At 40.6% G+C, this 13,705-nt stretch overlaps 1 protein-coding gene across 2 annotated transcripts; it reads left to right on the forward strand.

Annotated features, from left to right (window-relative positions):
- The first annotated feature begins 8,364 nt into the window (after positions 1-8,364).
- Positions 8,365-13,699, forward strand: LOC139534234 (uncharacterized). 2 transcript variants are annotated; one of them, XM_071333179.1, is made up of 6 exons: positions 8,365-9,500; positions 9,790-9,953; positions 10,036-10,256; positions 10,592-10,721; positions 12,940-13,037; positions 13,236-13,699. In XM_071333179.1, the coding sequence occupies exons 1-6, from the start codon at positions 8,453-8,455 to the stop codon at positions 13,372-13,374; spliced, it is 1,800 nt and encodes a 599-aa protein (XP_071189280.1). In that variant the 5' UTR covers positions 8,365-8,452; the 3' UTR covers positions 13,375-13,699. The 2 variants fall into 2 exon arrangements, with proteins under 2 accessions (XP_071189280.1, XP_071189281.1); XM_071333180.1 differs by having other exon boundaries at positions 8,365-9,953.
- Positions 13,700-13,705: the final 6 nt, after the last annotated feature.

Consider the following 13,705-nt stretch of genomic DNA (forward strand, 5'->3'; position numbering starts at 1 on the left):
AGGTTTCATCCAGTGTTGTCCACTTTTTTTCTTTTTTTCTCCATTTTAACACAGCTGTTAGACAACATAAAATATGCCTCAGTGACACTTCTAATCTAACATCTCAAACATTCATGGTTGTTTTTATTTGAAGGTTTACGGGATTTGTAATAATATGAATTATCTGGATGAGATCTTCTAGAGATGTCTGGATCAAAGTGTTTACATTCTACAATTAAAAAAATAATAATTACTGTGTATTGCTTGGTATGAAAAGGAAGTCTACCAAGTGTGCATTGAAACAACTGTATTGCTCTCTCTATTCAGTGATTCAATCAAGGAGCTCTGATGCCCTTTTGTGGATAGAACTGAGAAGCATCAGTTTTCTATGAATTGAACACCACAAAAGAATCCAGCAAGTCTCTATATAATAAAAGGTATCAAATAGCTAAATTGAACTGTCATTTTTATCAACCCTCCCGTACATCCCCACCCACCTGCAACAGCTGACATATATAACAAATCTCAGCAGCAGAAACGCCAGCAGCCCCAGATAAACATGGACCTCCTTCCTGGTACAAAGCCACAATCAGCCACATATCCAGTACCAGATCAACCACAACAAAGAAAACAGACCTCCGAATCGTCAGGAATTCTGACACAGGTTAGGTGACGCTGTGTTGTCGCTCCTGCATGGTGTCTGTAAACCTAAATGCCACACCTTTGTGCTTGCTATAGCTCTTCAGTACCGAAACACAGACATTTGTCTTCTGTTCCTCTTTGAAACCAAGACGTCTTGTCTGTTTTAAGTATACACACCCTTCCATTCTAATTCTTGTTCCAGCACTTTTTAAATAGTTTTCTTTCTAAATGTTAAATTTCAGCCATTCGTTTTGAAAGTAGTGTTCAATTCAACAATTGTGTATTACACCATCCATTTCATATGATAAGTCCTGCAATTTTGTTTGTGCAATTAGGTTGATATGTTACGAATTCCAAATTGTACAATATGTTACAAATAAGTTCTGAAGGACCGCATCATTAACTTCTTGGCAGACCGCTTCAATGGCCCCAACTACAGTGGAGGGGCCCAACACCACAGGAACTACATTGAGAGATATTACTGTTTGTTGCTTGCGTCATCCATAATATAATCTATTTAGACATATTCAAGCCATCATAGAAAGTGAGATCGCAGCCCTGTTCTTTAGTGCCATCTCCTGGCTGCTGAGATGGTGCACATCTAATCTCTGCTTTCCACCAGGCCTGTTGCTGGGTCCTATGAAAAGGAAGACTCCTTTAGCTCCAGTCTGAGACAATGGGACGGACGTGGCTCAGCACTGCACTGAAGTCCCTGCTGCAGTAATTCTAACTGTGTTGACAACTACGTCTGCTTTCATCACTTACCCACAGTGCTGCAGTGAAAACTCTAGGTTTTGACCTCATTTACCTCTGATGGTTTCTCAGGTCTCAGCTCTTTGCAGCACAACATGACTTCTATCACAGCAGTTTCACATAAAAGACTGACTGTTCATCAGATTCAAGTCTGATACAACTTTAAATCTCAAAGTACTTTGAATGAGAGTTTTAGTTTTGTTTCTTTTGAGAAGTTTCAAATGAAGGAAAGCGTCCGTTCTTAAGCATTAGGTCTAAACAGGGTGTCTGTCCTCTGAAAGTATAGGACTTGATTTTAGTCAAATCAATTCAAATTCATACCTTCCTGACAGCAGGAGGCAAATGAGTGATGGAGGATATGGGTCCCATAGAAAAGTGCTGGCTGCAATTGTTTCCCCATCATGACCTCATCATTGGGATGTCTGTTGTTCCTGGGACTCAGCCCACCCCATCCAATTTGCATATGGCTAAAGTACTACCGTACATGTACCAGATATCATTCTAGGTTGGCTTTCGGGAAGTACTTTTATTGCTGTCTCTTCCTCAGTACAGTGGGCACTGTAAGCATCGAGGTGAGAGGACGTTTCTCCTCTAATGAGGTAAGTACATTTTAAGAATAAGGTTTGTATTTAAGACTGTTCTGTTTAGAATATGGGTAGGGTCATCAGCAATATGTTGTGGGCACCTGTCACTAAGCATGGTGATGCTAGGGAAATTAAGCAGAGGTAATATTGTTTGTTAAGTTGATTATTTTGTTAATCTGTTTTGAACTGCCAGTAATCCTCCCCATAATGCAGAAGGTTAGGATGCTTTGATAGGACATAGTCAAGACAGTGTTGCCAACATTGTAGGGTCTCAGTTCTCATTAAGAATCCACCAAATGTTCAACCTTTGCTATATGCACAGCCAAACAACGGAAGTGATGGATTCAACTTCCAATTTACTTACTGCAGCGCACCAGTGTGAAACTTGCTAGAGTAAATTATTTGAAGTCAATTTATAAGTGTCATCTTATGTATTTCTTTCACGTTTGCTAACGTTAACTAGACCTACTATAAGGGCACAAGGCGAGACCCAGATGCAGACACAGGAGGCAGATGGTTAGAGTCCAAGATGTTTATTAACAATCCTAAAGGAGAAGGCAAGAGAATGGTCGTGGACAGGCAAAAAGTCAAAACCAGTTCAGCGTTCCAGAGGTACAGAACGGCAGGCAGGCTCCAAGTCAGGGCAGGCAGAATGGTAAGGCAGGCGGGAATAGAGTCCAAAAAACAGGCAAACCGGGAGGACTAGTAGACGAGAATACAAAATCAGGAGCACAGTGAAAACCACACCGGTTGACTTGAACATACAAGACGAACTGGAACAGAGAGACAGGAAACACAGGGATAAATACAGCAGGGAAAATAAGTGACACCTGGAGGGGGTGGAGACAATCACAAGGACAGGTGAAACAGATCAGGGTGTGACACCTACTAGTAGTTCTGTTGTGATAATTACTTTAGTTGTGTCAGAGTTCAAGCAGAACTGACAACGTTTCAACTACTTTGCCGATATGAAACAGACAATCATATCAGTCAAAAATATCAAATTCCCAGCTTATGCTTCAATACCAACTTTATAAGATATTTTAAAAATATTTGTAAAAAATTATTCCATAACAAACAGTAAGGCATTGTTGGCAGAATAGATGGATGCAGTTCAATGCATGATTCATATAATTCACCAATACATTTCTTTGTAGTCCCAAAAAATATTGCTATCAGGTTGTAAATAACAGCTGGCCTGCTACATTGTTTACTGTCTCCACCCATTCGGGAGGCACTGTTTCAGTTTCAATGACTCAATATTTTGAACAAAAACGGAAGACTGAAACTAAGGCTGGGAATGTCAATACAATCAAACTAGCAAGGGAAATGATCACAAGTCAGTCATAACGTGGCTAATAGGCTATTGCACATGTGTCAAACACAAGACCCATGGGCCGAATAGGACACACAAGTGAGTATAAATGAGTAAACAGTTAAGTCATCTACTTTATGAAAATACAGCTTTCATGTGTCCCATTTACAGTGGAGCGAAAGTGCACAGACACATACCACAGTCTGAGCTAGGCTACTAAAATGTTGCAATCTGGCTTTGGTTTTTAAAGCCTGACAATTAATAACCAAAAAACAAAACAGCATGTAAAACAGAAACATGTAGTCCCATTACAGCAACATTTGAGCAGTAGTCTAGATTGGCTACCCAACTATAATAGCTACATTTTGAGTGCACCATACAGCAATGATTCATTCAACAACACTGGTGATCCACGCAGATCCATGCAGCACAGAAAAACACATGGCGGTAGGCCTATGCATGCAGGAAAACACTGTTCTAAAATGTGCACTGCACATGCAAGCGGTTTCATTGTTCCATCTCTGTCAATGTGTTAGAAAGGGAGGGAATTAAAAGATGCAACAACCAACTAAAACCTGAAAAAATGTGGAAACCTGTGAATTTCTGACTCAGTTGACAGCCTCGGTTATCTGTTTCAATAGTAAGCCTACTATTAGACTAGTTGCACAGTACAGCTTGGGTTGGTCTGACGGTGAAAGACCAGGATGAGATTTAGCATGTTAGGTATTTCAGAGTGTATGTTACTGTTTCTCATAGAATGTTTCACACAGGGAGCCTTTCTTTCTCCGGGCGGGCTGTTGGAAATGTTTTGGCAACATCTGAGTAATACTCACTTCTCCAGGCACGACTACCTCATCGGATGTAGTCTATAGCCTAAGTAGAGGTGTATGCATATAAACCATCATTCATGAACTCAATGTTTTTATACAGCGAAATAAAAATAGTTTATCAGATAACAAAATCATAGGTAGAATGGAGCCTGAGGGGGATGGCTGCCATTTTATGTGCTCCTAACCAACTGTGCTATTTTGTTAGTTTTTTCGCATTGGTTTTAACTAGTGTTTTTACTAATTTTGTACATAATGTTGCTGCTACCGTCACTTATGACCAAAAATAACTTCTGGACATCAGAACAGCGATTACTCACCTCAAACTGGACAAAGATTTTTTTCTTTATTGAGTCTGACGCAAAATATATATTGCTTTCTCGGGAACAGCCCCAAATCCCTGTCATTTGTGTGAAGAAAAGACGGAGAAAAAGGAGGCTACCATCAGTCCTATTAGCCAACTTGCAATCATTGGATAACAAAATGGATGAGCTCTGATGAAGGATATCTTACCATCGGGACATAAAAAACTGTAAAATATTATATTTCACAGAGTCGTGGCTGAACGACGACATGGATAACATACAGCTGGCGGGATTTTCGGTCCATCGGCAAGATAGAACAGCTTCCTCCATTAAGACAAGGGGTGATGGTCTGTGTCTATTTGTAAATAACAGCTGGTGCACAAAATATAATATTAAGGAAGTCTCAAGGTTTTGCTTGCCTGAGGTAGAATATCTAATGATAAGCTGTAGACCACACTATTTACCAAGAGAGTTTTCATCTATTTTTCGTAGTTGTCTATTTACCACCACAAACCGATGCTGGCACTAAGACGGCACTCAACGAGCTGTATAGGGCCATAAGCAAACAGGAAAATGCTCAACCAGAGGCAGAGCGCTCCTAGTGGCAGGGGACTTTAATGCAGGGAAAATTAAATCAGTTTTAACTAATTTCTACCAGCATGTTAAATGTGCAACCAGAGGTAAAAAAACGTATAGGCCACCTTTACTCCACATACAGAGATGCGTACAAAGCTCTCTCACCCTCCATTTGGTAAATCTGACCATAACTCTATCCTCCTGATTCCTGCTTACAAGCAAAATCTAAAGCATGAAGTACCAGTGACTCGCTCAATAAGGAAGTGGTCAGAAGCTACAGGACTGTTTTGCTAGCACAGACTGGAAAATGTTCCGTGATTCTTCCAATGGCATTTGAGGAGTACACCACATCAGTCACTGGCTTCATCAATAAGTCCATCGATGATGTCATCCCCACAGTGACCGTACGTACATACCCCAACCAGAAGCCATGGATTACAGACAACATCCGAACTGAGCTAAAGGGTAGAGCTGCCGCTTTCAAGGAGCGGGACTCTAACCCGGACGCTTATAAGAAATCCTGCTATGCCCTCCGACGAATCATCAAACAGGCAAAGCGTCAATACAGGACTAAGATTGAATTGTATTACACCGGCTCCGACTCTCGTCGGATGTGGCAGGGCTTACAAACTAATATGGACTACAAAAGGGAAGCACAGCCGCGAGCTGCCAAGTGACACAAGCCTACCAGACGAGTTAAATAACTTCTATGCTCGCTTCGAGGCAAGCAACACCGAAGCATGCACGAGCGCATCAGCTGTTCCGGACGACTGTGTGATCTCGTTCTCTGTAGCCGATGTGAGTAGGACCTTTTTAAATAGGTCAACAGTCACAAGGCCGCAGGGCCAGACGGATTACCTGGATGTGTACTCCGAGCATGCGCTGACCAACTGGCATGTGCCTTCACCGACATTTTCAACCTGTCCCTGACCGAGTGTAATACCAACATGTTTCAAGCAGACCACCATAGTCCCTGTGCCCAAGAACACTAAGGTAACCTGCCTAAATTACTACCGACCCGTAGCACTCACGTCTGAAGCAACATCAACACCATTATCCCAGAAATCCTAGACCCACTCCAATTTGCATACCGCCCCAACAGATCCACAGATGATGCAATCTCTATTGCACTCCACACTGCTCTTTCCCACCTGGACAAAAGGAACACCTACGTGAGAATGCTATTCCTTGACTACAGCTCAGCATTCAACACCAAAGTGCCCTCAAAGCTCATCACTAAGATAAGGACCCTGGGACTAAACACCTCCCTCGGCAACTGGATCCTGGACTTCCTGACGGGCCGCCCCGGGGTGGTAAGGGTAGGTAACAACACATCTGCCACGCTGATCCTCAACACAGGGGCCCCTCAGGTTCAAATACTAATTTAGATTTGGGTTCAAATACTAATTTAGAATTGTGAACAGCCATCCACAACAACCACAATCCGTAAGGCGTAAATAACTAAATGAGAGAGCAGCAGTGTGATTCACATCAATTGCGCTATGTAGATATGTAGACTACACCACTGCTGTCATCCTTACCTCCAAGCGTTTATTTAAGTTGAATACTCTTTGGATGCTGACAGCAGTCGCACCATTGGAAGACATGGCTTGGACTGTAGCCTACAAAAGCCTATTCCTGCTCTTTTCCCTCGATCCATCAAACACATTTGGTGTGTCATCGTAGTGGTCTCTGCCTTCTGGTCAGACTCGCTCAGGTGGAACAAACTTAAACTTGAGCCTTTTTCAATGCTCCCCAACCCTGGTGACGGAATTGATGTTCCAATTCAGCTTGTAATCAGGGGTTCTCCTCAAGTACTGACATAATCTCAATATCCACTCCATGTATTGATAGTGGGGATAGGCTTGGTTTATTTTTTCCTAAAGTCGATTTACATCTCTTTGGGTTTCCTTGTGTATAGTACTGATGAGTTTTTGGGTACAGTGCCGGAAATGTTGCTGTTTCCATGATCAAGATTGTGAAAACAAATGTAAGAAGAGTTGTCTAAAGCACCAAATATACCTGTTGTACCAGTCTAGGTTGGGTTTCAGGAAGAACTTTAAATTGTGTCTCTTCCACATCAGTAGAGTTGGCACTGTGAGCTTCGGGCTGAGAGAGAACGTTTCTGCTCCAAGAACTCTAAGGGGTACGTACTTTTAAAGTCGATTTTTGAGAGTATTGGCACAGTCCAATGAATGCTGCTCTTTCCAAGTTATAACAAATCCTAACTCTACATTTGACATAATATAAAACAGCTTTAATAGTATTTCAGTCAGGTAAAGGCACCACACAGGTATGCACCAGAGATGTAAAACTGCAAGATTTATTTGATTTATTATTCTCCCAATGAACAAAACCAATTGTACTGTACAGTATATTCACTGTATCTATTTAGACACTAATAACATATACATTATAAGAGGATATTATACACTGTTATTTAACATACAAGAGCATACTGAAAATATCATGTTAAGTTACTATGGATCCCATTTCAATTTGATTTAATTGAAAAATATACTCATGACTTTTTCTCCCTCAGATATCCCTGCGTAGAAAAAATTGATAGGAATTATGGAAGACGTTTTTGAACATCTGGCCAAAATCTCAGGGCCAACAGATCCTATTATAAAGTGCATTGTTAAAAATAATCTGGAGAGGCTGAAGAAATTGATTAGAGGCAAGGACATCAATGCATTGTACCCTTGTGTTGAGTTACAAAATGAAGTAACCCCTTTAATTGCTGCTGTTGCATTTTCAAATCAGAAGATTTGTACATTTCTTCTGGGAAAAGGTGCTGACCCCAACAAACCATCAAAGAGATATTTAGCGCCACTGCATTATGCTGGACTGTGTAAAGTTCCAGTGAATATAGTGACAACATTACTGGAAGCAAAGGCAGATCCAAATGGTCTAGCAGAACAACCATTCTTTCCACTTCAATTAGCACATGACAGAGAGGATATTGTGAAGAAGTTGCTAGAATCTGGAGCTTTAATTTGGCTAAATCATGGCGTCCATCCTGCAATTGATCAGAAATTGGCCACAATAATTGGAAACTTTGCTGAAGAGAGTGGGTTCTTTTTCAAAATCAAGCTTTTTTTACATTTTGCACAAGCAATAAAACAAACATCCCCAACAGATGTTTTCAAGCACTATGATCTTCACTTACTAGAGGAGAACCCACAAACCCACCTCACTATGATTGACATGTGCTTTAACATTGAAGGTGCAAATGAAGACGAATACTTCCAGAAAGCCATTAAATGGTTGAACGACTCCAAGAAACTAGTTTCCTATGTTGAAGATGTAAGCAGACGTCTGTCCACAGTTCCTCTGAAATTTAGGAGAGTTGCATTGATATCCTTGGATAAAGTTGTTTGTGCCGTGGAGGAAATACCTAATGAGGTGTCACTTACCCTAATTCCTGAGTTAGTGAAACTGCTTTCCTGTAAAACAGAAGATTATCACATGCCATTGATCATTGTTATACTCTATGGCATCACACAGAAGACAAAAGACAAGGATCGTTGGAGCAACTCTGACCTTGAGAAAATATGCAAGCACATTGTCCCATGCACACAGAGGGAGGGTTATTCCTCTGAATTGAAGATGTATGCCTATGCCTTGCTAGCAGATCTTTACACATTTAGTTGTGTTCCTGGTTACATCAGCTCTCTGGGACTGACTCTGGTACCTGAAGGACTACTTAACTGGGGAAGGGATGAAAACCTGAAAGTAAAGCTGAGAGATCTAAACAGGTCCTTAGACAGACAACGTTCTGTCTCCAAGTCAGCAAGTGAAGATTCAAAAGACAGTCATTTGTCAGAAACCAAGAAGAAGAAGAAGAAGAAGAGGAGAAAGGCAGAAAAGCAAGACATACCAAAAGAAGAGACAGGCACACAAGAAAATAATACATGTTTAGCCTTCAATACTTCATCTACTCCTGTTGAGGAATCTGGCCTTGATGAGTGTTCAAGTGTGAAGCCGTTCCACCCCACCACTGACACGTCACCATTACAGCGCAAATGGCACAAAGTCAGCAAGCGGTGGGAGACACAGTTAGAGAAGCTTGCCAACATGGATGAAAGTAAAGTTTATAAAGTGGGAAACCTCACTCTTATACATGATGATAATTACTTTCGCATAGCAAAGGGAAGTGATGGAACTGAGGTCTTCTTGGGCCTGAGGGATGATGGCACTGAAGTAGCAGTTAAGAGAATGACCCGAATAAACTATCAAGTTCTCAAGACTGAGGAGGAATTTCTACGTCTTCCTAAACTTGATAATCCCTACATTGTAAGATATGTTGACTTTGCCGATGATACAATCTTTGGCTACCTTGTTCTTCAGCTGTGCGAATACACCTTGGATGAATACATCAAAGACCACTTACCAAAGGACAACCCTTATGTTCTGAAGGAAATTGTACATGATGTTCTCTCTAGTCTAGGAGTGCTTCACAGAAAAGACACCAACATACTCCACAGGGATATCAAACCCCAGAATGTTTTGATAGGTAAGACCACATTTTATTATGTCTTGACTTAACCTCCTGTTTGCAGAGACAGCAGAAGACACAAACCAATGAGCATCAATCAGGGAGTAATGTGAAAAGCATTGAGGAGAATATGTTGTCATATGTACTTTATTTTGAATATACATTCAATGTCCGTTTTAAACGGCACTGATCATTGGAATAAAATATAATATACAACGATGTTGTTCTATAATTTAACAATAATGATAATTCTGATGTTTTTAAACCACACGTCATTATTAAACTGTTAGCATGTTTTTCTGAACAGATGTTAACGGCAGGGCAAGATTAGCGGATTTTGGTATAAGTCGACAATTGACCACGGAACAAACAACTGTAAACACAAGAAGTGCCGGAACAAAATGCTGGATGGCCAGGGAAACGTTGGATGAAGACAGCGATATCAGATATAAGCGGAGCACTGATATTCAGGTTTGTGTAATGAAAATAGGTAACCATATCTTGGTTTCCATAATATCTTTCTAATTGTTCAATTGCTTACTGTCATTTCCAGGTGGTTGGGATGTTGACATATTACATACTCTCTGGTGGACACCACCCCTTTGGCAGAGGTCCTCGATGTGAGAGCAACATTCTGGATGGGCAGTACAATCTGGATAACGTTGTAGATGAGGTTGCAAAGGACCTCATTGAGTGGATGATCAACGAAGACCCAAAAAAGAGACCTACTGTGGAGGAGACCTTGGATCACCCGTACTTCTGGGATGAGGAGAGGTAAGAAGAACTGCTAATACGAGTCAATCAAAAGGTTTGGTTAAAGGGGCAATCTGGGATTCAAGCTAAAATTAAGAGTTCATCTGGCAGTTTTTATAGTAAACTGCTGAGGGATGCAGCTGGAGAAATGTAACCACTCTTACATTTCTAGACGGAGCTATGTCTGCAAATACTGACCATGAGAACTTATCACACAGATAAACATGGATAACTTGTTAAGATGCTTGCTAGGATGCGTTAGCTTGAGCACAAGAAGAGCCAATGCCCAAGTATATAAAATATGCAACATGTATGTATTGACTAGACATTTTGTACTGCACACTGTTGTCTTTCAGGAGAGTTGAGTACTTGAGAAGAATTGGGAATGAGAAGGAGGTCGGGAAGTATAGTGATGCTGACCCAAAACTTCTAGAAGCTCTGAAACAAAGTGCCATGGAGAGAACCTTCTGTCAGTGGAAATCCAAGGTGAGCCATGGGTCATTTTATTAAATTGACACTGAACAAAAATATAAACACAACATGCAACCATTTCAATGATTTTACTGAGTTATAGTTCATATGAGGAAATCAGTCAACTGAAATAAATGAATTAAACCCTAATCTATAGATTTCACATGACTGGGAATACAGATATACATCTGTTGGTCAGAGATACCTTTAAGAAAAATGGGCCTCCGGATCTCGTCATGGTATTTTTGTGCATTTAAATTGCCATCGATACAATGCAATTGTGTTAGGTGTCCGTAGCTTATGCCTGCCCATACAATAACCCCAATGCTTGGCAAACCGCTCGCCCACACGACGCCATACACGTGGTCTGCGGTTGTGAGGCCAGTTGGACGTACTGCCAAATTCTCTAAAACAATGTTGGAAGCGGCTTATGGTAGAGAAATTAACATTCAATTCTCCGGCAACAGCTCTGGTGGACATTCCTGCAGTCAGAATATCAATTGCACTCTCCCTCAAATCTTGAGACATCTGTGGCATTGTGTTGTGTGACAAAACTGCACATTTTAGTGACCTCTTATTGTCCCCAGCATAAGGTGCACCTGTGTAATGATCATGCTGTTTTAATCAGTTTCTTGATATGCCGCACATGTCAGGTGGCTGGATTATCTTGGCAAAGGAGAAATGCTCACTAACAGGGAAATAAATACATTTGCGCACAAAATTTGAGAGAAATAAGGTTTTTGTGCGTATCAAACATTTCTGGGATCTTTTATTTCAGCTCATGAAACATGGGACCAAAGCTTTACATGTTGTGTTTATATTTTTGTTCAGTGTACTTACCTGTACATGTACACTGAGTGTACAAAACATTATGAACACCTGCTCTTTCCATGACAGACTGACCAGGTGAAAGCTATGATCCCTTACTGATGTATCTTGTTAAATCCACTTTTATCAGTGTAGATGAAGGGGAGGAGACCGGTTAAAGATGGATTTTTAAGCCTTGAGATAATTGAGACATGGATTGTGTATGTGTGACAAAATATACACTACCGTTCAAAAGTTTGGTGTCACTGAAATGTCCTTGTTTTTTAAAGTATCTGCAAAACACCAGTCTCAAAGTCAACAGGGAAGAGGAGACTCTGGGATGCTGGCCTTCTAGGCAGAGTTGCAAAGAAAAAGCCATATCTCAGACTGGCCAATAAAAATAAAAGATTAAGATGGGCAAAAGAACACAGACACTGGACAGAGGAACTCTGCCTAGAAGGCCAGCATCCTGGAGTCGCCTCTTCACTGTTGACGTTGAGACTGGTGTTTTGCGGGTACTATTTAATGAAGCTGCCAGTTGAGGACTTTTGAGGCATCTGTTTCTCAAACTAAACACTGATGTACTTGTCCTCTTGCTCAGTTGTGCACCGGGGCCTCCCACTCCTCTTTCTATTCTGGTTAGAGTCAGTTTGCGCTGTTCTGTGAAGGGAGTAGTACACAGCGCTGTACGAGATCTTCCCTTTCTTGGCAATTTCTCACGTGGAATAGCCTTCATTTCTCAGAACAAGAATAGACGGACGAGTTTCAGAAGAAAGTTCTTTGTTTCTGGCCATTTTGAGCCTGTAATCAAATCCACAAATGCTGATGCTCCAGATAATCAACTAGTCTAAAGAAGGCCAGTTTTTTTTATTGCTTCTTTAATCAGAACAGTTTTCAGCTGTGCTAACATAATTGCAAAAGGGTCTTCTAATGATCAATTAGCCTTTTAAAATGATCAACTTGGATTAGCTAACACAACGTGCCATTGGAACACAGGAGTGATGGTTGCTGATAATGGGCCTCTGTACGTCTATGTAGATATTTCATTAAAAATCTGCCGTTTCCAGGTACAATAGTCATTTACAACATTAACAATGTCTACACTGTATTTCTGATCAATTTGACGTTATTTTAATGGACAAAAAATTTGCTTTTCTTTCAAAAACAAGGACATTTCTAAGTGACCGCAAACTTTTGAACGGTAGTATATAAGTGCCTTTAAACAGAATTATTTTAGTAGGTGCCAGGCACACCGGTTTGTGTCAAGAACTGCAAAGCTGCTGGGTTTTTCACACAACAGTTTCCTATGTGTACCAAGAATGGTCCACCACCCAAAGGACATCCAACCAAACTTGACACTGTGGGAAGCTTTGGAGTCAATATTTGCCAGCATCCCTTTCCATACCTTGTTGTTTTGTGTTCACAGCTGCCGTCTGATTTGATCAAAAAGATGGATGGCAAAAAGCCCTACCCTGAGAACATGTTGGGGTTACTACGCTTCATACGCAACCTCCATGAGCACTAGTAAGTAAGACTAATGTTTTTCCCAGTACTAGCAGTTTTCACTCTCTTACCAAATCTGTCGTTCTGCCCTTGAACAAGGCAGTTAACCCACTGTTCCTAGGCCGTCATTGAAAATAAGAATTTGTTAATAACTGACTTGCCTAGTTAAATAAAGGTACAATAAATTGAAGGTGGCTGAGTTTGTTTCTCCTTCTGCAGTGCTGAGGATTTAGAATCTGTTGACCTGATGAAAATGTTCCCTGATCTCTTTGGATGCGTCTACGTGTTGGCCAAGAAACGGGGCTGGAATTCAAGGCCTGGTCTGAAAAACATGTTTCAGAGAAATTTATGCTCATGATTATGAAATGTAAACTGTCTGTCATTTTAAACTGATGAAATATGAACTAATGTCATACTCAAGACTCTTTGTCAGTAGAGCCAGTGATCTGTGTTAAGGACATTTTATATTCTACATTTTCACTGATAGACCTAATATACATATGATTTTTTATAAACCAAGATTACATGGTTGTAGCATACCTATCATGGGGGATTTGAATGTAAATTATAACCTTGTGAAATCTTCATAAGCCTATTTGTTTACATGTTTCAGTTTACTTATTACACAAAGCATTGATATGATAGCAATGACTTGTCAACTTTATTGTTCATACAGTAGTTTTTTTTAA

Source organism: Salvelinus alpinus, chromosome 11 (genome assembly GCF_045679555.1).
Source record: "Salvelinus alpinus chromosome 11, SLU_Salpinus.1, whole genome shotgun sequence".
Lineage (NCBI taxonomy): Eukaryota > Metazoa > Chordata > Actinopteri > Salmoniformes > Salmonidae > Salvelinus > Salvelinus alpinus.

What these genes read in the sequence shown, in the direction of transcription:
- LOC139534234 (XM_071333179.1), top strand. Translation starts at nt 8,453, where the DNA reads ATGCCATTGATCATTGTTATACTCTATGGCATCACACAGAAGACAAAA. An exon ending in AGCGGAGCACTGATATTCAG is followed by an intron (nt 9,954 to 10,035) that starts GTTTGTGTAATG and finishes TGTCATTTCCAG; the next exon opens with GTGGTTGGGATGTTGACATA. An exon ending in TACTTCTGGGATGAGGAGAG is followed by an intron (nt 10,257 to 10,591) that starts GTAAGAAGAACT and finishes GTTGTCTTTCAG; the next exon opens with GAGAGTTGAGTACTTGAGAA.